At 36.7% G+C, this 24,521-nt stretch overlaps 1 protein-coding gene across 1 annotated transcript in view; it reads left to right on the forward strand.

Moving 5' to 3' along the window:
• LOC133517368 (neprilysin-4-like) overlaps window positions 1–24,521 on the forward strand; it is a 103,703-nt gene that overhangs the window by 35,289 nt on the left and 43,893 nt on the right. The window contains exon 2 of the mRNA XM_061850666.1: window positions 12,253–12,305. Coding sequence (XP_061706650.1) covers window positions 12,253–12,305 — 53 coding nt within the window. The remainder of the gene's footprint in view (window positions 1–12,252; window positions 12,306–24,521) is intronic.

Here is a 24,521-nt window from a genome sequence, read left to right on the forward strand (position 1 = left end):
CGATACACACTACCTTAATATACGGGCAATAAGGTCGTGCATACATATTTGCCCCTTTGTGTCGAAATTTAATACCTTAACTGTACAACACTCATTGAGACAAAGTCAGCCATTTGTACATTTAGTACTTTTTGTGTAGTCAAATTGAAACGAATAAGAACTGAAGAGATTTTCATCACTAATTACTTGGATTAGGCCACAGTGTCGCAAACCAGATCGGTGGCGCAAGGAGTGTAGAGTAAAAATATTGCACACTTATTTCACTTTCAAATTACTTCTGCTTTTAGTTGTTTTGTTTTTACGTAAAGCTTGGTAGTTCCTTGTTGTACATTAAGAAATACTATACATTGTTTATCTGTACATTATTTTAAGTCGAAACTAGTGTTATAAAAATCATTAGGTATAGATGAAAAAACGCAGGAAAATTAAACCAGTAGCTCGGAGCTGTAGACCTCGCGATAAGATTCATAAGCTAATAAATGTAAATACAAAAAACTTACTTCGTTAAGTCATTAGATACCACAGCGTACTCATAATGGTCTTAAGTGTCTATATACCTTAATGGAACTTTAAGTCCTTTATGACAGTTTCCACCATTATTAACATTTTCCTAAAAACGAAACGACAGAAAAATTATATCTAACTACAGAACCAGTTCACAAAATTTCACGAGAATCGGTTGAGAATTTCGACCTACCCGTACCATGAGTCACTGACAGTCTCAAAACTGACATATACGCTATCGAGAACTTAATTCACTTTCTATACATCTCGCTCGAGTACGAGCGAGATGCATAGAACAATTTGAAAGTAAGTTACGTTCTGGATAGCGTTTATGTCGCTGCCGAACTGGTGGTAGCCACACTATAAAGGAGAACATCCTACAGACCTAAAGCTTCGGTCAATTAATGTAAGGGTATGCGATGAGGTCCTAAAATCCCGTATTATTCAAATAATAATATTAGGTCATTGACATATATATCTAAAAACGGGCCTTACGGGCAATGAGAATGGGGCCAGTACAGCGGTGTCACGCACATGAATTCGAGCCAATCGTGCAGTCTAACGCTACAACGCGATTGGTTGATGAGTTCGCATCACGCGCGCGACTGGTCGCTAGTTGCGTTAGACTGCACGATTGGCTCGAATTCGTGACACCGCTGAACTAGCACCATTCTTAGTGCCCGTAAGGCTCGTCCTTAGATATATGTCAATGTATTAGGTACAATAAAGAAAAAATCTTCACGCTTAAGTTATTATATTCCCAGTAAATATACCTATGACGTTTGCTTACACAATCTAGACGAATTATATGATTTATCTTGAATGTTATTATGTAATAAGTAATTTAGAAAACAATCTTAAAGATTTATCATCACAGTTCACTGCCTGCCATGCAATCAAGTATGCATGAGTAGTTCTCAAAACAACCTAAAGTAAACACGAGAACAATATTGACAAATATATATTTGTGAATCGGTTCCGGCCTTTGGAAATTTTAATGACGATGACGGACGGTTTTTTGAATGTTTTTACCGTAAGTGACGATTTGCCACCTGTGAGCGACTTGTGTATAATCTGTACTCTGGTCTCGAAGGGGAAAGCTCAAAATCAAACACATTGTTTAATAATAAACAGTAGTATGTTTAATTCGGCTGAACTATTAACCACAAAAATCATCTCACAATACAAAAATAAGTTTTATATCTTATGTATACTACGATGACCTACCGTTCGCGTGATGTAGGATTTTTGATAGACGTAATAGCGACATCTACCAGTGAATTTGGTAAACACATTAAACTAGGCGTTTTATACAACTTGATTTAATATATCCCGATTAGTTTTAAACATTGTTCTCAAAACTTACTACAAAAATCTATGTTTTCTTTTTATAACTAAATAATAAATAAATATTATAGGGACATTCTTACACAAATTGTCTAAGTCCCACGGTAAGAGGCTTGTGTTGTGGGTACTCAGACAACGATATATACATATAATATACAAATACTTAAAATACATAGAAAACATCCATGATTCAGGTACAAATATCTGTGCTCATCACACAAATAAATACCCTTACCGGGATTCGTACCCAGGATCATCGGCTTCATAGGCAGGGTCACTACCCACTAGGCCAGACCGGTCGTCACCGGTCGTCGGTGTTTAACGGCCCGATTCGAAGAATGATTAAGAGACGGTTACGATCTTTAAAAGATCGATAACTAAACGACATGTTAAAATTGACGTTTATTTCGATTCCGCTGTGATCCCAATAACATTTATCTACGATATTTCTAACGTCAAAGTGACATTGGTTGCCCGAATCGAGCTGCTTCTCTCAATTATACGACATACAAACGATATCTAAATGAAAACTTATCTAAACCAGAATTTATCGTTATCGTATCTCATTCTTCGAATCGGGCCGTTTATTTTTATATCTGCATCTTAACACGTAATGCGTAAGTAGGTAGAGCTAGACCAAGCTAAGTTGGCAGCGCTTTTAATAGCAACGTTTAACATCTATGAAATAATAACGTTTAAAATAAAACTTGAGCAGTCTGTGTTATCAAAATTGCTGCCAAGTTAGCTTGGTCTGACTCTGCACTACACCTATCTTAAAAATTGCGAATGTATTGCTATTAAACTCTTGTTGATTATTAAATCAATATCAAATTAGATCAAAAATCAATAAATATGTCTTTTACGTCTTTTATACAGGTTAGCCTATTCTTTTCAACCTAACTTTTGCGGTAAAAAACTCCGGAACTTGCCTATGTAAATGCTAACTAAGCTATCGTATATCTATGAAGACTTGAAGAGGCATATTCCAAACGCAAGTGAGAAATAAACTAATAGATATCTACAAGTTTAATCTCCTATTACGAACAATTTTTAAAGGTGTGACTTTCAAAATTAACAATCGTAAAACCACCCAAATTTACAACTATGGGCCATGGGCCACAACTTCACGTAATTAAATCAAGTATGATTATCAATGTTCTTTTTTATTATATCAACATTTTATTTACACCAACAATATACATAATACAATAGATACGTTGTGCGAGGAAGCCACCGGTCACCAGTTACGTTAACCAGATGCTTCGCGATTTCTGTCAAAAAGTTGTGCTCGATTTTACGTTAGTCTGTTAAGAGCAATTCCTAGCTGAGCAACTTTTCAAATCTCGAATTTTTGAAGCTATGTTTCTGTCGCGCTGCGGTGGGCGGGAGCCGGAGCTATCTAAGTGTGAGTGCGCGCACACAGACGCGAGACTCGTGCGCTCGCTCATTGCGCGCCGTTCCGTCGACATCGCCCGCGAGCCGGACGGAATTTATTCTGCGCTGCCCGACGCAAGTTGTTTTTGTTGTTACCACGTAATATTGTTTTTCATTTTTATATTATACTGTATCTATTACACCCTAATACCAAACACCCTATCACCTGTGCTAAATGTATTTTACACCTATGATGACGAAATAATAAATGATTGATTGATATTAATATAGGTAAAAACTGCAAAAAAGAATGATGTCTCAGCTTCGGTTGTCGTCGTATAGTCAAGTGCAAAAATATGTATCGAAAGAATCGTCTCATAAATATGGTCCTACGCTCTTATTACACTGGAATAAGATGCTATGGGACATATTTTTGAGTAAGATGTGTACACCCATATTTTTACACTTGACTGTACCTATCCGTATCAGTAAGTTGGGAGTGATCATGGTGTGTTGTGAAATTTTGTAAGTAGGTATAAATATACCTATGGTTAAACTACAATCTATTTAACTTGTAGTACGATGGGGCTTAACTTGGGCCGCCTTATTGAAGAACGTATCGCAATGACAATCTGGGTAAAGTATGTTGGGATAATGCCGGACAATTTTGGGACCAATTGAGAGAACTCGTGAAAAAATGTTTTTTCAAGATCTCAACACGTGACTGAATTTTGGTAATCTTCAATATAGAACGGTTTTAGATTTGTACCTGTGTAAAGATGAGACATACTTTTTTTTAGGGTAACGAGTGTTTTGCCATCAAGGGAGAACATTGGATGGTGAAAAAAAGTTGCTTCTAATGGAAAGAGAATAAGGTATCACAAAGAAATAGGTCCGGTGTCTACCCTTTTGTATCCGATCTTAACCCTGATACGAAAATTGTTAAAATTGTGGCTCTCAAACTTTGATACCTATGTCATCATAAGGCAATTTGATAAGTAAACAATGTGCTCTTATTGTAAGGTTTACCCGAAGTAATAAAAAAGAAACACTAAAATAATAGATACGTTGCGAAGTTTTGACAATTTAAGATTTCGTGAACTGTACAGGTTTAGGGAAAGTGTAAATGTATTGTTTATTGAATGGAATGTACTGGAAGATATTAAGTACTTAAGTAGGAGGGACAAAAATCAAAATAAAAAAATAATCGTGCCCAGTCATTTTTAATGAAGGTCGCCAAAAAAATAAGAATCAAACTTAGAAATCAAAAAGACTAAGTAGTTCTTTAAAAAGGTCAAGGTCACTGAGAGCCCATCTTGAAGTATGGAAAATAATTAAAATTGCGATTTTGTTGGTTTAATTTTGCAATTATGTATATATATATATATATATATATATATATATATATATATATATATATATATATATATAATCTTTTTTTTTGATAAAATGTAAGGATCGTATGTAAAGAGTAAAGTAAATATATAGGAAAAGAGAGCCCTCTTGAAGTATTTTAAGGAAACTAATTTCGAGCCCTATCTCTATTTTGTATCCGAAACTAGCAATGTATGTATGCGTGCACATCTGCATATGCATCCGTATGTGTAGGTACTTTATTGCGAAAAATTGCTCATTTGCTATCTATTTTACTCGATTTTGTTATAAATTTCAACATGTATCATCATCCCTATACAATATAAATACTCTTTATTGCACACCTCAATAAAAGAAAACAATTCCAAAGAAAACATACACATAAGCACAGGTAAACAACATGCGGTCTTATCGCTGAAAGGCAACCTTTGGGTTGCGGAAATTAAAAAAATTACATTGTCAGTAACCGTCGCGCTGGTAGTGGTACTGGGTAAAAATAATGGTACGAAAGTCTGATCAAGAAAACAATAAATGTGATAATTAAGGTCAGTAGGTAAATTGAAGAAAATTTAAAGTTTGATAATCACTGCTGTTTTTTAAATAGGTAAAGATCTGATTGTTTCTGGTCCGATCTTTACCTGGAAGGGTCAAGATCGGATATCGGTCTACAGCAGTGCTAGGTCTGTTAACACAATTACAAAAACAAACACAGTTTCATCACAATACGCAAAATAAATTACAGAGCGAAGATCGGATAGAAGGAAGAATTCGCGAAAGTTACCTTGCTCTCTGTGATTGCACATAGCACAAGCCCGACTCCCTGAGCGACGCGGGGACACTGACAGTCGAGGCGCAATGAAATGGCGTCTTACACAATGTTGCCAACATTAAAAAATAAAGCCAAATTAGGGGGAAATGAATGTCCTACGTTCTTCACCCGCATCCGGTATTTACCCAACATACCTTAATCGTTGAACCGCCGCATTTCAAAGTGGCCCTTATTTTAATATCGGCTAGCCGTAATGTAATACGGCGGATTATACAATACGACTGCGATACTTATATATAAATCCCCTAGTCAATGTAATTTCATTAAATTTACTATCTACAAACAATAATACAAACATCAAAGTAGTTATCTTTTACTTGTGACGAACAAGTGTGAGCAAAATAAAATACTATATTTCTAAAAAAAATTGCCTACTACGTAATAAAAGAAAATGTGATTATTAAATTATAATACGAAAGGTGGTCAAATCGCAAAATGCTGTCGTTTTATTTAAAATAATGAAATAATTAGACCAGTTCCGAAAGTACCGGGAAATCCCTGTTCTTTAAAACAGTACCGGTTCTGCAATCCCTAATAAGGATGTTATGTCCATCACTATTCCTTCTGTGTACGTATATTTAGAAACTGTCTCCGCCTCCAATTCGTGCGATAAGGACAACTGCAGCTCGGACCGAAATTCACTCGCAAAAAACTCAAAAATCGAGGTTTCGCTCTCGACTGTTTCCTCCTCCAAAACGCAACTAATCATTATGAAATTTTGGAAATTGCAAGGGGAAGAAATAATCTATGCCGCTATGTTTTGATTTTTTGGATATTTTTTGTCATATTTGTATACTGTGCCTTTTTTTACAGCAAATTCAATTTAGCCGTTTTTGCGATTTTCGAGGCGCTGTATCTTTCTTTAAAATAAAATAATCCAAAAAAGCAAAACATAGCGGCACAGATATTGATGATATTGATCTTATTTGAAAAAATCACTGCTCTAGGTTAAAAATCCAGGGAGGAATCAGTCGAGAGCGTTTGTATGGAAAAATCGCAACTAGGAATTCCTCTTAAAGGTGTCAGTGTGTCTACGCAGGTAGCATCCCACACTAACATTCGTCCCAGGCTCCAAGGAACCAAGGACACCTCATCAGGCCTCTTGCCAACATCCCTGATAATGTGTCAGTCGGCTCAAGAAGAGCAGGCACATTGATGGTGGCAACAGACAGACTGATTATGTCATTAAGCGACGCATTTTCTTTTTAGTTTTAGCTAGTTTTTTTTTATTATTTGTCTCAGAGCTGCATCACTCAAATAATAATCACACGTAGATAATTTAACGAAAACGGCTTACTTAAGGGGTTTTTTATTATTATTAAAAACTGATCGGCGATTGGCTCTAGTCACACCTGATGGAAAGTGAAGACAGGGCCTAAGATGCAGCTCACTGGTTCAGTAGTAGCCTATTCACTCTTGCTTTAAAGAGACCGAGGTCATATTTATCAGGGAATACAGATGGCGGGAGCGCATTCCATTCTTTTTTGACAAGTTTTGAGTCGTGTGAGTTGCACTAATAGATAGAATTATAAGACTAACGGCTATCGGTTCTTCAATCCTTTATCGTAATTCTGGTCTGCCGGATTTTTAAAGAAATAATCTTTTTTTTTAACATTGTCTAAAAAACACTTTTTTCGTTACTCGATTGCTGTGAAGGATTTTACATGTACGAAATCTACACATTTGGGTTCGTGTTTGACGTCTCTAAAAACTGGCCAGAGATTTTAATTTTAAACTAAAGGCAAGGCAAAGTTGTTGTTTAACAGCTCGTGCTAATATTAATACCCGAGCAAGCGAAAGATTCCAAAGTTGAAGGTTCAAGAAGTGAAACCTTTAGGGTTGCGAGAGTTTCAAGGCACGAGGGTTAAACAAACTTTGCCTCCGAGTGAAACACAAACTTTTTTACAACACCAACGCGCGGAAAATACTAAGAAATACAAAAAAAAAACAAATCCAAATAAACGTAATTAAAAATGTATCATTCCAAATCATCATTTTAAAGTCAATTCTACCAGCTAACATAAGGTAACAGGCTAACAGCTCAAAATTTGCATCTGATTACTTTGCCCTACATGTGGATAAAATGCAACTTTCTCATTCGTTTTTGAACAATCAACAGGGCCTTTGCCAGTTGGTGTGGTGAAATATATTTTTATTTTTTATTTTGCGGGTCTCGTTAAATTGTATCGGCAAAGCATAATACTCGCCTACAAAATCTACCGTTGTATCTATGTCGCCTCTAACATGGTAAGCCGATACCTTATCTCAAGCAAGGATGAGCAAAGTTGATGTTAATTTGCTGTAAGTGTCATTAGCTATTATGACGTCTTTGTGACTTGGTTCTATAGGCTAGTAAATTGTTGTAAAGACAGATAAATAAACATTAGCGTCATCCACGATGAAGCGCAGATTTGCCAAATCTAACGTTTAATAACATGACACGCGTCTTCTGAAGTACAATATAAAGTGGTTGTTGTTAACGGTACATATTAAAGAAGAACAATATAAAGTGGTTGTTGTTACCGGCACATATTAAGAAGAACAATATAAAGTGGTTGTTGTTAACGGCACATATTAAAGAAGAACAATATAAAGTGGTTGTTGTTAACGACACATTAAAGAAGAACAATATAAAGTGGTTGTTGTTAACGGCACATATTAAAGAAGATCATTAATTAATTTTAAGTTAGCATATCTTAACGCGTTTTGTAACAATATTGTAACTAATGTGCTTAATATATACAGTTGTTGGATGGGGATAAGTAAATCCCTTAAGAATAAAGTATAGCACGTGAATGTTTTCCCACTTCTAAATATTTTTCATTCTCCGTGATTTTTAATATGTTATTGACACAATGAAAAACAATACAGGTTTTCCTTTTTTCAAAATTTGCATAAGAAAATAAAATCTTTTCAAAAAAGCGAAACCTATAAAACCTAGAATATATTATGCTGAATCGATCGACATCAAAATCAAAGTGATTTATTTTAGTTAGTGAAAACCGTTTTCTCCCGAAATGGAATGTCATAGAAAAAGTACCGTTATTTCGTTAGGATCGCAAAGTTATTCTTCCCTCCATGGCGAAAAAAAAATGTGAGGTGTAACTTCCGTGTATTTTGCATGGCGTCCTTAAAACATCGTAACGCCTATTGTAATACATAACTCTCTCAAATAGTTTATGAAATACCTATTACAGCATTCAGCCTCAGCTGATGACCTCAGTCAAAGCAATGTTTATACAAAATATACTTCCAAACTTCGCCCCGTGGTGAGTGGTAGCGCCATCTACAAAAGAGTTCAGAAATTAACCTCTTGTCTGTAGGATAAAAACTGACCGAATTTTTTGTCATCATTTTGCATTTTTTTCGACAACGATTTTTCTGCTCTATTCAGCTCAAGCGAGATTTGATCCACGCTTTTCTTTTTCTACCATCACACAAATATGAAAGCCTAAAGTGCCTATTATATCCACACTTTATCAGGCCCGTCGTCGAGCCCGAGAAAGAGTATTTTTCAGTTTCACCAAATATCAGAACATCGTTAACAATATTTGAAATATAAAAAATTTGTTCATATGCAAAAATATCAAACATTAAACATTTTTGGCGATTACTTTCACAGATTGTTAACGCTGTGCTTATATTCCGTGAAACGGAAAACAATTATGAGGCCCGACATGGGGACTGATATCGGGAAGTGTGGATGTAATTGGCGCTTAACAGTTTTTAATATTAAGTTGTCTCTATTCGCAACCACGTTTTATGTCACGGGCAACCTTTATGACGATGCAGACTGGTCGTTCCATGGAATGATCTTTTGCGGTTTACTATGTCAGCTTTTTGTTTCTCTATGCTCTGACGTAAAACGTGTGCGTTATGTTGATTAAATTGCGTTTATAACTTGTTTAATTAGATCATATTATATTAAGTATGATATTTCGCATAGGTACTAACTATGTTAATTTAATGACAAGTTTAGTTTTAACAACAGCATTAAATTAACATTTTTATTTCGCTTCGCGTGTTTATGTATTTTGTACATTTCTGACATTTTTCTCTACTACTTAGCAATTTTCATTAGGTACTTATTCAGGTTTTATAGTAAAAAAATATATTATTTTAGACGATTCGTAGAAAAAGTATTGTATACAATAGTGATATAATCAAGCTTTTCAATCTTGTACCTTACTTAGGCAACTCAGCAAGCTTCATTGGTTAAACACGGTACTCGACTGAAAAGCTCTCTATTATATCACTATTGTATAAAATACTATATTTGTCGATTCAGTATTTGGATGTTTTTAAAAATGGCGGAGACATACATTTCTTCTTCTTCCTCGCGTTGTCCCGTTACTTTGCCACGGCTCATGGGAGCCTGGGGTCCGCTTGACAACTAATCCCAAGATTTAGCGTAGGCACTAGTTTTTACGAAAGCGACTGCCATCTGACCTTCCAACCCAGAGGGTAAACTAGGCCTTGTTAGGATTAGTCCGGTTTCCTCACGATGTTTTCCTTCACCGAAAAGCGACTGGTAAATATCAAATGATATTTCGTACATAAGTTCCGAAAAACTCATTGGTACGAGCCGGGGTTTGAACCCGCGACCTCCGGATTGCAAGTCGCACGCTCTTACCGCTAGGCCACCACACATTTATTGAGTTTTAAACTATGCTCGGGAGGTCTGCAGCTCACAGTGCCACCAGTCGTTGTTTCATTAACTTGAAACAGTTGTAATTTGTAATCTAGTACCACAATTAGCGCTCAATCGGAACGAACGTAGCGTGACGACGCAGGTCAAGGACGGAGAGATTCAACTTGGATTGCACCAAACGTCAAAGTCGGTTAGTGACATTCTAATGGTAACTGCAGCATTACCACAGAATAAGTAATAGTACTAACGATAACGTACAGAAAATAAACTTCCTACAAACCTTTTGACAGCGGTTCAGGGACGATTCATGCCCCTTTCTTATATTTATTTATTTAGACACATAATAAACTTACAGTACAGTCACCAAGTCGTTTACATGTTAAATCTTAATTCTAATGTCAAGTTATTGTAATATAAAAATGACAAAAATGTAATACAAATAAAATCAATATAATTTATAAACCAATAAAAAAATAATTTCCAAGAATAAAAGACAAATTCAACAGACAGAAGCATAATAAAATAAATAAATTTCAACTTATCATAAAAAAATTACCACAAAATTCTCAAATTAAAATTATAAATACAAATTTATACAAACAATCGTCGGGGATACAGAATATTTAAAATATTTATATGTATGGTACTAACCCTTTCCGGTATTTAGGATTGTCAAAATTCATTATCTTATCTGTGGTCATACACGCAAAAGGAAGTCAAGTTGTAATAAATAATTTTCGTTCAAAATTTTCGTTCGCTGGTGCCAACCCTAATAATTGCTTGGAGCAATGCTGCGTCGAACGAAGCCGGGAATGACCGAAAGGAACAGTTTCGCCCACCTGGTGGTCTTATTTTAAAACGACTTGCATTTAACTAACATATACACCGTGTTTTTTTTGATTTGCGTTAATTTCGAGGGTGTATTCCTGAGCTTAAATTAAGTAACTTTCTCAAAGACACCGATATTCTAATTAACTCCATTTCGGAGATAATCAATCATTATTTTTTATCTTATAAGGCCCTTACGAGCGTGTACACTTGCCTTAGGGCCTGTTTACTTATTGATTAGTGTTTAGTGCGAGTTCATACATTTGCTACTAAACGTAAATACTATCTCGGACGATCGACGTTCGAAATGACATTGATATGTCACAGTTTTCAATTGTTTGGTTGAGTTAAATGTAATGCCCGTGTTACAACAACGCTATATGCAACATTTAGTTACTTTTTATGAAAATAAAAATAGTAAAAAAAAAACATTTCTTTTTTTTTAATTAATTATGCCATTTAGTTTCCTTAAATGTACTTACCGATACCCCGAAGTTAAAGAAATTCAATAAAAACACGGTGTAGATATCTGTGGTGTCAGTTTTTGTTGTTAATAATTCTAATTACAAAGAAATTAGAGCGAGTAGAAATTTTGTATGTAAGTAAAACGAATTTGGGATTTTGTATAATATTTCTACTCAGAATCACGAGCATAAAAATCTCCAGAAAAAAAATTGTATACACTGTGTTTTTTTTTTTTAATTCCGTTAACTTGGGGTAAGTACGTTTAAGGAAACTAAATGGCATAGGAAATTTTCAAAACATAGTATTGAAAAAAGTTGAAAAAATATTTTAATGTTGCATATAGCGTTGTTGTAGCGTGTACGGTAGGTTTAGTTATTACAATTTAGTATAGGTTTAACTAACGTAGGATTAAGGGATTGTAACACAAACACTATGGACATGGTCTAAATCTATTGAATTGAATTGAATTGGATTGAATTACATTTAACCCAACCAAACAATTGAATCAATGGTATTTCGAGCATCGATCGTCTGAGATAGTACGTACGTTTAGTAACAAATGTATAAACTCCTACTAAACACTAATCAATATGTCAACAGGCCCTAAGGCAAGAGCACACTCTCGTAAGGGCCTTATCAGATTACAAATAAATTTTGGTTTATCTCGGAAATATAATTAATTAGATTACCAGTATCTTTGATAAAGTTACTTAATTTAAGCTCAGGTATGCACCCTTGAAATTAACGGAATTAGAAAAAAACGCTGTAGAACAACATTAAATGTAGATAAACATCTGATTTAACTGTTAATGTAAGTTGGTGAATAAATAAAATAAAATAAATAAAATGGGCCAAATGTAACTTATATATTCTATTTCAGATCAAGGATGTGGACGCGGAGGCTCCGGCGGCGGCCAAACTGGCTGAGAAACTGTAAGTTGACAGACTTTCTAGTAGGCTTTGGGCGGTTAAGGGCATGACCCGCGGAAAGTCACCTGGGCATGATTCTCTTAGCATAGAACATCTCCAGTATGCCGGGGATCATTTGCCTAGGGTACTGGCCATGCTCTTCACTCTATGCATTAGTCATAGTTACTTACCTGACGAGATGATGAAAACGGTCGTAGTACCTGTACCTAAAAACCGTACAGGCGATGCGTCGGATATAAGTAACTATAGACCCATCTCATTGGCTACCATAGTAAGTAAGGTGTTGGACAGTATGCTTGATAAGACACTGGAGAAGATTGTGCCGCTCCACGACGCCCAGTTCGGGTTTAGGTCAGGTTTATCAACTGAGGCTGCGGTTCTGTGCCTCAAGCATACTGTCCGATATTACACAGATCGTAGAACACCGGTCTATGCATGCTTCTTGGACTTATCCAAGGCATTCGACCTGGTGTCCTACGATCTCCTATGGAAGAAGCTAAACCAAGCGGCGGTACCTGGAGAGCTGGTTGAGCTATTTAAATATTGGTACAGTAACCAGATTAACAGGATAAGATGGGCGGGTTCGCTGTCTGACTCTTACAAATTGCAGTGCGGTGTGAGACAGGGAGGCCTAACTTCGCCAAGGCTGTTCTGCCTATATATGGATCACCTGATTCAGGAGCTCAGCGGCACTCGAGCGGGCTGTTCAGTCGGAGGACAGTGCTTCAATAACATCAGCTACGCTGATGATATGGTGCTGCTTAGCCCTTCGGTTTGCGCACTTAATAATTTACTGGCCATATGTGAAAGATACGCGGAGGTACATGGCCTCAGGTACAATTCTAGTAAGACTGAGTTACTAATTTTCAAAGCCGGCACTAAAACATATAGCATAGTTCCACCAGTCATGTTAGGAGGCGTTCAGTTGAAATTAGTAACACAGTTTAAGTACCTGGGGCATTGGGTCACTGCGTCTCAAAATGATGACATGGACGTTGAGAGGGAGCGCAGGGCTCTATCAGTGAGAGGCAACATGTTGATCCGCAGGTTTGCAAAATGCACAACAAGTGTTAAAATAACCTTGTTCAGATCTTATTGCCAAACTTTTTACACTTGCAGGCTCTTGAGCGCGGTCGCAGGGGCCCATGACAGCCCGATATTTGGCCACTGGGCGAAATCTCACGCGCCACATGCCAACTACGACAAATAATAATTAGTTTAATATAATGTGATTGATAATTTTAATTTAATTTATTTGATAATCTTAATGTAATTTAATTGATAATTTTGATTTAATAATGTTAATTTAATGTAAATATTTTGATTGTTTGTTGTTTTGTGTGTTATGGATATTTTCCGAAATAAATGCTTTTTATTTTTTTATTTTTTTTATTTATAATCTTATGGTACAAAATACTTATACATTGTACAGTAATAACGTGAGATTAATTCTTTATTGTACAAAGTTAAGACACAAATATATGGTACAGAAACAGAACAAATATAAACTAACTAACTAACTAACTATTGTGGCGCAGTGATCCAAAGAGGGTCTTGGCCTCCAAAACGAGAGAACGCCACCTGTCCCGATCCTGTGCCACTTCCTGCCAGTTATCGGCTTTGAGTTGGCACAGATCCGCCTGTACACTGTCGCTCCAGCGGTATCTGGGCCGACCCACTGGACGGCGACCAGTCGGTTGTCCCAAATAAGCTTTCTTAACACCTCGATCCTCACCCATCCTCAGTAAATGGCCGAACCAGCGAAGTCTGTGGCATTTCGGTTCGCCGATGATATTGGGTTCGGCCACTAACTCCTCGATTTCGGCATACTTACGGCATAAACAAATATAAAGCAGAACAAAAACGTGCTTATCCCTTTAGGATGGTGTTATTCATACACGCGCTTAGACTGCCATTTTGACTTATGCATTTGTAAGAAAGGGATAAATCATAAATTAACTAATTATGTCTTGTAAAGTCTGTCCATATAATACGACATTAATCAATAAATAAATATTAAAGCACATTCTTACACAAATTGGCGAAGCCCCACAGTAAACTCGTGTTATGGTACTTAGAGAACAATATATAGTCATTCGATTTGTAGCTGGCCCCGACGGGCTAATCCTTTGTCTATTGTTAAGTGAAACCGCACGTGCTACTATAGTTGGACTAACCCGCGCTGAGGAGGCCTACAGCGAAAACCGAAATTCGCCAATTGCGGGGATTTTGCTCCTTTACTCTCTCTAAGACGTCATTAGAGTGACAGAGAAAAATGCCCGCAATTGACGAACTTCGATTTTCGCGGTAGGCCCCCTGGTGCCAATTAGAATTATACCACCCTTTTTTGCAGGTAGTGGCACATGCTGTCTTACTTAACATTAGACAAAGGATTAGCCTGTCGGGGCCAGCTACAAATCGAACGACTATACATGATATTATATACTTAGATATTTTCGACCGGTCGCTATGATGACGTTACCTGTTAAAATGATGAAATTACATGCAGAGTAAGCTTGGTCTGATTCTAAAATGTTATATCTAAATTCTAAAAACTTACACCCTTACTGTAAGTACATAGATGACCGTCTAAAAAGGACAATCGGTAATAAAAGTTACTACCAACATGTTTTGACAAAATATATCGAAAGGTTTCTTACGTGATTTATCACCGTTATGGACACACTGACGCTAACGAGTAATAAAATGAACAAAGTACAGTAAAGATGACTACAACAATAGGCTCACAAATGCAACTCATGACACTTACCTACCACTTTACTTACATTTCTAGCGATAAACCCAGATAAACCTAAAGCTAGTTTAACACGTTTCTGTCAGGTTCCATTGTTAGAAAATATCTTTATCTACACACCATATCATAAGCCCTCTATGATGCGTTCAAAAACCGCAAATAACACTATATCTTCAGAACAAATTTCTTCTCTGTCAAAATATTATTGCATGATTAAATTACAAAAATATCAAATTTATAATTACTTACATTCAAATTTCGAATAAATCTGATAAACAAAGCAATTTGATTTGAACTTGACTTTAATATCAGTCCAGATGACGGTTTATTCGAAATGAAGTGTCAATTGCAAACAACAAATTAATCGACGTTATTCGATATCGATTAACATAAAACACAACATAACATTAAACACAACATAACATTAAACACACATAACACATTTTATAACATTAAATTTTAGAACATCTCTGATAAACAAAGGAATTAGATTTGAGCACATTTCTAGTTCTTAGAACAATCTTACCACGACTAGGTACGTTCCTGGCGCCAAACCCAGATAAACTAAAATCTAGTTTAACACGTTTCCGTTCTAGTGTTAAAAAATACCTTTAGTATTTGAAATGACCATCGTTGTATTCGCAATAACTTTTACGAATTGTCTGTTTCAAAATGGTAAATACTTCTCTGTTACGGGTATTAAAAAGTACCTCGTCTATTTTATTCATCAGTAAAATGCAGAAGCCTACGCTTATAAGTTACACAACAGATAAATCAATGTGTAGCGTACATGACCACTGTATCTTGCCCAAAGATAATTTAAAATAGAGGTGGATTGTCAAAGAAAATTTTGTAGCCACGGTAAATTTACTGCCATCTTTCGACAGATGATTAAAAGTTTTAGAACGCCATTTGACTTTGATCCTTATTCTTTCACTGATATGTGTTAAATTTGTTTAATAGCTCAAAGGCCAAAGGTATGGCGGCATCGTTTCGAGCGATGGCGCCACAACCTTAAGCCCGGTAAGATGGCGCCACTTTTGACATTTAACACATATCAGTCAAAGAATAAGGATCGAAGTCAAATGATGGCGTTCTAAAAGTTTTAATCATGTGTCGATGAAAATGTACACTAGATTAAGTAATTACATTGTAATAAATTATGTTAAATAAAGAACTCATTAAAAAAAATGTGTCGAAAGGTGGTAGTAAATTTACTGTGGCTACAAAGTTTTCTTTGACAATCCACCTCTGTTTCAAAATTATCTTTGATCTTGACCTAGCGATCATCACAAACAAAAATTCTAAAAATTCTAAAATTGAACTCCTGAAGCGATTTGCTGGTTGCTTTCATGAATAACATTTGACAGTGCGGTTTAAGAGGTATTTCCTCCCGGGGACGCTCCGGCTGTGGATTGAGCTCCCTGCCGAGGTTTTCTCGAGGGACTACAGTGTGGTGTTCTTCAAAAAAGGAGCGTATAAGTTTTCTTATCATCGGCAACGCGCATTAAACACCCCTGGACTTCCAGGGTCCAAAGGCTACGGTGACCGCTGATCATACGGCCGTATGATAGATAAAATACTCTTTATGAGCACAACTCACTTCAACTCAGTAAAAACTTAAAAAGATACAAAAGAAAAAAGAAAACAATTGATTAAATGTAGAGGCAGACAACAGGTGGTCTTATCGCTAAAGAGCTATCTCTTCCAGACAACCTTATGTTTGCTTGTTTGCTATCGACGTGGTATATAAAAAAGAATAACAAGCCAGATTTCACGGTCCCCGGCGTTACGCAACGGTGCAAGTGAATCTGCAGAACGACCGTATAATGACCGGGTAATGCTGGCTCCATACTGCGTCCAAATAAACCATTATTATATAGGTAGATTTATTTATTGTACGATAAACGATTATCTTTAATAGTACATTACGATACAAGTGCGAAAAATAGGAAATTCGAAACGAGTGGCGATAAATTAAAACACGACCGAAGGGAGTGTTTTAAATCGACACGAGTTGCGAATTACCTATTCGCACATGTATCGTACAACGTTTTACAGTACATATGGCCCTTTAAATGTTCGACACAGTAACATAATATGCTACTTCTCGCACTAGTGCTATAAAGTAGCCCCATATGTACTGTAAATGGTATTCAACAGCCATAATATTGTTATTAACATAACTGCAAGTTTTCTGACACTGTTTATTAACACACCGTCAGAGCCCGTACATTTCATGCCGTTGACAGAAAAATGACGTCACGATACATAGAGTATGATTCCAATTAGTATTTTCGTAATAATTAATCATTTGTCAACCTCTTTAGGTAACTGATACATATACTTGACAATCAGTATAGAAACGTCTAACTGACTTTCATTTTATTGTCACACAAATAAATAATAGATTATTAATTTATGAAAAAATACATATTTTTGGTTTTTAACAGCGTAACAAGCTTTTATTCACGTAACAAGTATTTTATTTTTATGATACCCATCAATAAGTAAGTTATCTAAATTTGTAGTAACTCCCTGTATGTTAAATTACGTTATTTTTGCGTCAACGGCATGAAAAATACGGGCCCTGCACACCGTTTATGATATAAACGATTCATATCGATAATTCGTATGATTACATATTTTAATGCTTAGGTTTACAATGTCATAATTTAATTAAGTCTACAATATTAGTAATTACTATTGTACAAATTCGAGACTGTTTGTTTCTACATAAATAAAATAAAATAAGATAAAAATTACACTATAAATTCGCAACAGTGTCAAAATTAAGTATAATACCTACTTTTTTTAAATAAAATCTTAAACAAAATTTTTATAAAAATGTTATCTATATTTAAAAAAGCCTTTTTTTTCGACCAGTTTAAAAGTTACAATCACAGTCAAACTCATTGTTGAGTTTTGTGGGGCTATGACTATTTTTAAGAATACCATTGTATTTTAATTAATAAATAATCGCGGGCTTAAAGGCGTATCCTACTATTCAAGACCCGGGTACGTCCTTAAACTACGTCCAAAAGAGAGGTATGGGCACTGTGAATTTCATCTCGCTTTGTGTGGTAGGGCACAGCCAGTGGATGTCATTCCAGATCTAGAGCAGAGCCCAACTAGGGAAGTACCTTCACCTTACAGAAAACCGCAGCCAAATAACACTAGACCCTACTCATAGTGTTGTAAATAAGGTTGCCAGAGCTCAACGAGGGGGGGCGGGTTTAGGGTCGGCAACGCGCATGTAACTCCTCTGGAGTTGCAGGTGTACATAGGCTACGGAGACTGCTTACCATCAGGCGGGCCGTATGCTTGTTTGCCTCCGACGTAGTATAAAAAAAAAAGAATTATGTTTAAGATTCTTTATTTTCACTAAGAATTTGACAATTCACTTACATGAGAACTTAAAGCTACACAGATACATTTATTTTGCATGAAATTAGCGAAAGAACTAAAAACATAGAGGGTATTTAAACATACAGTAAAATAAAATCTGCCGATACACTTAAACAAAACAAGGTTAATAATTAGTGGTGCATGGATGGTAAATGGTAAACACTCCGTCTGTTCAGAGGGCCTAGCGCGAACCACGTTCGACGTGTTGCGTCTTTGTCGCACTTGTAAATTCGTAAGTAAGTGTGACAGGGAGGCAACACGTCGAACGTGGTTCGCGGTAGGCCCTCAGATATTCACAAAACATTTTATAATTATTAGTAAGCTAAGGCCAGCGCAACTTGTTTCCGAGGTTCGTAATAACTAAGCGTCGGCGGAGATCATCCCTGCACTGGTCATATACTCGTAACGGGGTAGTAGACGCTGTAGATTTTAACTTGATATATCGCTGTGTGGCATCCAAAACCCCGAGCACTGCATATTATCCAGGAAATTAACAGTGACAGAGTCTCCGACCGCCCGCGTCAAGGTTGCTGCAGTAATACTGCTGCAGTTAACATCAAAATGTCATCTTTATGTTGATAGGTTTTATTATACAGAGGTTTTCACGATTTTTCAATTTCCAAATCTACGATAGGACCTCCAAAAACACTTAAAATAAAAGTTTTTTTTTGACAAGAATACAGGCAATGTAACCCCCGCTTTATGAAGTGGGCCAAGGCGTATTTTTTGACGTGATCTCTGATTTTTACATTTTCTCATGGAGATGAATCGACAGTAATAAAACATACATTTTGACAAGTTCGCAAAAAATCACGTATACATTTTAATCACATTGCATATCTGTAAATCTGGTGATGTGTCACTGGACTACCTATATGAATAGATATTTATTTAGGTTTTTCCCAAATCTAACTTAAGAAACCTAAGTAAATCTAAAATTAAAAACCGGCCAAGAGCATGTCGGGCCACGCTCAGTGTAGGGTTCCGTAGTTACTCTTCCGTCACAATAAGCTAAACTGGAGCTTAAAGTATAGTAAATTGTTAACCAAGGAATGAAACGGTACCTTTCACCCGAGTTAAACAAATAGGCAAATTTGCATAATCTGTACCTAATAATTAAAGTAAGTCTTTTTACTATGAAGGGGAAACTTTTTGCGATAACTCAAAAACAGCTAAACTGATCATGTCCGCTATAGTTTTCGTTTAATGTGTTTCTTAAGCTCTACTTCCACGATTTTTTTCATATTATTTAGACCTATGGTTCAAAAGTTAGAGGGGGGGGGACACATTAATTTTTTCTTTCGGAGATATTATCTCCGAATATATTTACTTTATCAAAAAATGTTTGTTGAAGACCCCAATTAGTTTTGAAAGACCTTTCCAACGATACCCCACACTGTAGGGTTGAAGCAAAAAAAAAATTTCACCCCCAATTTACGTGTAGGGGGGGTACCCTAAAAAAAAAATTTTTAGATTTTATTGTACGACTTTATTGATTTATATATCCATGCCAAATTTCAGCTTTCTAGCACTAACGACCACGGAGCAAAGCCTCGGACAGACAGACAGACAGACAGTCAGACGGACATGGCGAAACTATAAGGGTTCCTAGTTGACTACGGAACCCTAAAAAGGTATAAGATCAATATGGGTAAGTATGGTATACGGATAAGTGTGGCTAGCTTTCACATTGGGGTCTGTTTACATATTGATAAGTATTTTTGCGAGTTCGTTTGTATATTTGCTACCCTGCGTGACAAAAACAAAAACTGGCGCGGCGTGGCGGTGGGAGGGTGGTAACATAAATTGCATGTAAAAATACGCAAGTAAGTATAACGGGTTAGCACTGGTTGACTAGCACGTTACCTTTTCGCGGATTAGCAAAGTAATATTTTTGTTTTAAATGCCACTGCCACACTTGCCTACCAGTATTGACCTGACACATATTACACACAATATAATACACCTATTATATTTTATTGACTATAGGATACGGTCCCCAATCCGAATTGGGCCTGCGTGGGGCTAGAGCCCAAGGCCTCTTGAACATGAGAGGAGGCCTGTGCCCAGCAGTGGGACGTATATAGGCTGAATGATTATTATAGGTTACGGCGAGAATCCTGAGCATATAAGTTACTAATTTAGTGTCCTAACGTAAAAAGTGTAAAAACCATTATTTATCATAATTCCACTTATGTTGCAAAACTCATCATAACTGCTTAAATAATTTGGATAAACCTTTGTCTTATAAAAACAACATTACACGACCTAATTAATGTACAATCCGCAAACCCACATTATTAGGTATCTACATGTATTTTTTTATTAACTATTAAGTCAATTTAAATGTGTATTTCCCGGCATTTAGTGATGACGTTGGTTTGATAAGATATAGGTATCTGTTTATATAACAAAGAGCGTGGTTCCGCAATGTTTTTTCAGCTCGCGATATCGCTAAACTTGTGTTATCAAAATAAAATAAAAAATCAATTCAATAATCAAATATCGTTTATTTTCAGGCAATTAAGGACCATACATCCTACCTTACAAACTAACATATAATTATACTAAAAAATATTTTTTTTACTACTATAGTGTCCCACAACTGGGCAAAGGCCTTTCCTCATTTTCTCCTCTCGACCCTGTCATTGGCATTATGTGGTTAATTTTTTTTATTGATCTTAAAAAAAATCTACATTTCATTTAATGAGATACATACATACACTAATCATTCTATGTTAATTTGTTAGTTTGCGCTCGTGAGCGACAATTTGGTCCTATATACAAATTTTCATTTTTTTTTTTTTTTTACAATTTTCCCACCATTTTGGATAGAACGCGTCCAAGTCGTCCCGCCATCTCCTTTTCGGTCTGCCTGCGCCTCATCCTGCACGGCAGAATAAAATGTTATAAGCTAAAAAAAATCCGGAACCGCCATAATACCACACCCTTCGGCCAGAAGCCAGAAGAGTTCGGTCAGAAGGTTATATAGATTTACGGTATTATGATAAAACTCTTGCTCGCCGAATATCATAATTTTAAAGTGGCCATTTGAAAGCGTCACGACATGTCATGAACTCATGATAAGAAATTGAATTTGACCACTTGTTTCATATGCTCATGATTCCATTCCAGATAGGAGTACACTAAGTCCTCTAAGAAAACCCCATTTGTCTTAGCGCCTAAGTTCCAGAACATTCCCCTTACCATTTCTGAGAGTATCGGGATACTCGGTGTCGACATTACGAACGAAGTCCAGTTTCGGGGATATTTGGAACTCAAAGCCAAACTGGCCTCTAAGAAGCTCGGGGTGCTCAATAGAGCGAAACAGTACTTCACACCAGGTCACCGGCTTTCGTTATACAAAGCGCAGGTTCGACCACATATGGAGTACTGTTCTCACCTCTGGTCTGGAGCACCGAAATACCAACTTCTTCCACTTGACTCCATCCAACGTCGGGCAGTTCGTATTGTTGGTGACCCCGATCTCACAGTCGGTTTGGAACCTCTCAGCTTCGGAGAGACGTTGGTTCTCTATGCCTGTTCTACCGTCTGTACAATGGGGAATGTTCTGAAGAACTTTTTGAATTGGTGCCACCGTCACGTTTTTATCACCGCACCTCCCGCCAAAGAAACAAAGTCCATCCTCACTTTCTCGACACGTGGCAAACCAAGAACAAGCGGGCATCTCGCTCGTTTTTTCCCAGAACGTGCAAGTTGTGGAATGAGCTACCTTCTGAGGTGTTTCCCTTGCGCTATGACATGGGGTTCTTCAAGAAGCAGGTTTTTAGGGTTCTCAAAGGTTGGCAACGCATAAGTGGCTCCTCCGATGTTGCTTATGTCCATGGGCGGCGATGACTGCTTCCCATCAGGCGGCTCGTCTGCTCGTTTGCAGCCTATTACATAAAAAAAAACACACATAAGGATAAATAAATCACTTTTTGCGTTAAGTACCTACCCTATTTTTAGTTGAGGGCTCGCGGGGTCATCGTTACGTGCTCACGGCGAATTCGCTGCGCGCTCGCCTCGCTTTGAACTCTGCCACAAATCGCCAGTGGGATCTTTGTACTTTATATTGATCGCATGTATTATTCAATACAAAGCCGAAATATATGAAAGGAAACTAACATATACGAGTATTATGATATCAGTGCTCAACCGATCGTTGCAAGACAATGGCCATAAAAACAGTTCACACGACACATTTCTGATGCTGGGTTCCGTGAGAGTCCTTACACACGTGCGTAGGGTTGAAGGAAAAACCTTTACGGAACTAACATATTTATAATTTATTACAATTATAGGTAATGTGGGTAATATTCTGAAACATAATAAAACTTTTTAACAAAAAATAAAACCGTCTTCAAAAATTACCAAAACCGCCATACATGTGCCTATAACATTTGAAGAGTTCCCTCGATTTCTCCAAGATCCCATTATCAGACCCCGACTTGGTGCCAACGGACCCATCTCAGGGTTATACCCGTTAGATAAAAAAAAATCGGTTCACGATTCTCGGAGATATTGAGTAACATACATAGGTACAACAAAAAAAAAATCAGTCGAATTGAGAACCTCCTCCTTTTTTTAAGTCGGTTAAACCTCCTCCTTTTTTGAAGTCGGTTAAAAATTAATTGGCACCTAGTCCTAAAGTAATTTAAATCGGATCCCTTTGTTTGACATAATTATTATAAGTCATAATTGTCAGATTATCATTGGTCATAATTCTGAAACCATTAACTTTTCAGGATTTTCGTAAGGTTATCCTAAAGATAGGTTAGAGAATCGGGTCGTATGGCTGCTGCTCGACGCAACGTTGGCGCAACTGCGCAGCGACGCCATTTTCCATAGCGCTGTCTAGACGCCGACGCTCTAAAGACGTTAGTGTGGGGTGGCTCTAAGTTCCTACAATGAAATGTACATACAAGTGTACATGTCGGCGTCCGATCGTAAGATCAGGCAAATCGTAATGTACCTGGCTTTGATGGTAGCCACTAATATATAGGAATAGGAATAGATAGGAAAGATAGGTTATTAGATTGCTTCAGATGCCTGAACGGGCGACTCAACAAGACAAAGATTTTCACGTTTCACGATATGCCTCAGAATTTCACGATCTGCCTGACCTTACGATCGGCTGCCAAAATATACAGCACAAAAGCCATGAAATATCCTTTGTTAAAATGTACCGTAAAGTCAATAACGGATTCAGCTCGAGAACAAATGTTACAACGCGCCTGAAACTAGTTCCAACGGTGTTTTACTACATGCAGGTAACGGTTGGTCTAAATGAGTATTAGTTATTGTTTAAATGCACAGAAGGAGGACAAAACAATTCATAAAGGAAGTGTCAGTCAGACTATAGGTGTCCACAGAGCGTTCTCCTTCTTTGTCCAAAGATTAAGCCTGGCAGTGCAAAGGGGCAACGCTGCAAGCATCCTAGAGAGCATTCCAGAAGCGGGTAGCTTTGGGGCGGTATTTTATATTTAGTTTTTATGTTTAAGTGTTATATAAAAATATTTACTTAGTTATATGTAAAATTTCTTATAAATAAATCAGGAAACTTTCAAAAGAGCTCGTGTTTATTCCTAGAGCACATTTCAGATCGGCTTGATTCCTTGGGATGTGGTATCGCTTTGCATTTCCTATCGCATATACACGGTGTAACATGAGGAAAACGAAAAATTTTAACCACACCCTTCTGAGGCCAAAATGAAGGAAAAAATGGTATATGAGTTTAAGTAAATTTCGGCAAAAAACAATTTTTCATGTTTTTTTTTTCAAAATTTTGAATGTATTTGTACATGTACTTACATAAAAAGTTAATGGTAAAACTGGCACTGAAAATGAATTTATGCGATTTTTTTGTAAAATCTAGTTTTTGCAAAGGTTATTTGTCACTTTTTGACATCTATTAATAAGGATACTTAGATAACTCCCCATAAAGCCATCATCGCCATCAAAAAGTCGTTTTGCACTAAGTTACAATAAATTTTTTTTTTTTTTAATTGCTGTTAACTCTGAAACTAGGCGAAATCCAGAAAAGTTTATATGAC

The sequence above is a fragment of the Cydia pomonella genome, chromosome 4 (assembly GCF_033807575.1).
Source record: "Cydia pomonella isolate Wapato2018A chromosome 4, ilCydPomo1, whole genome shotgun sequence".
In the NCBI taxonomy this organism is placed as follows: Eukaryota; Metazoa; Arthropoda; class Insecta; order Lepidoptera; family Tortricidae; genus Cydia; species Cydia pomonella.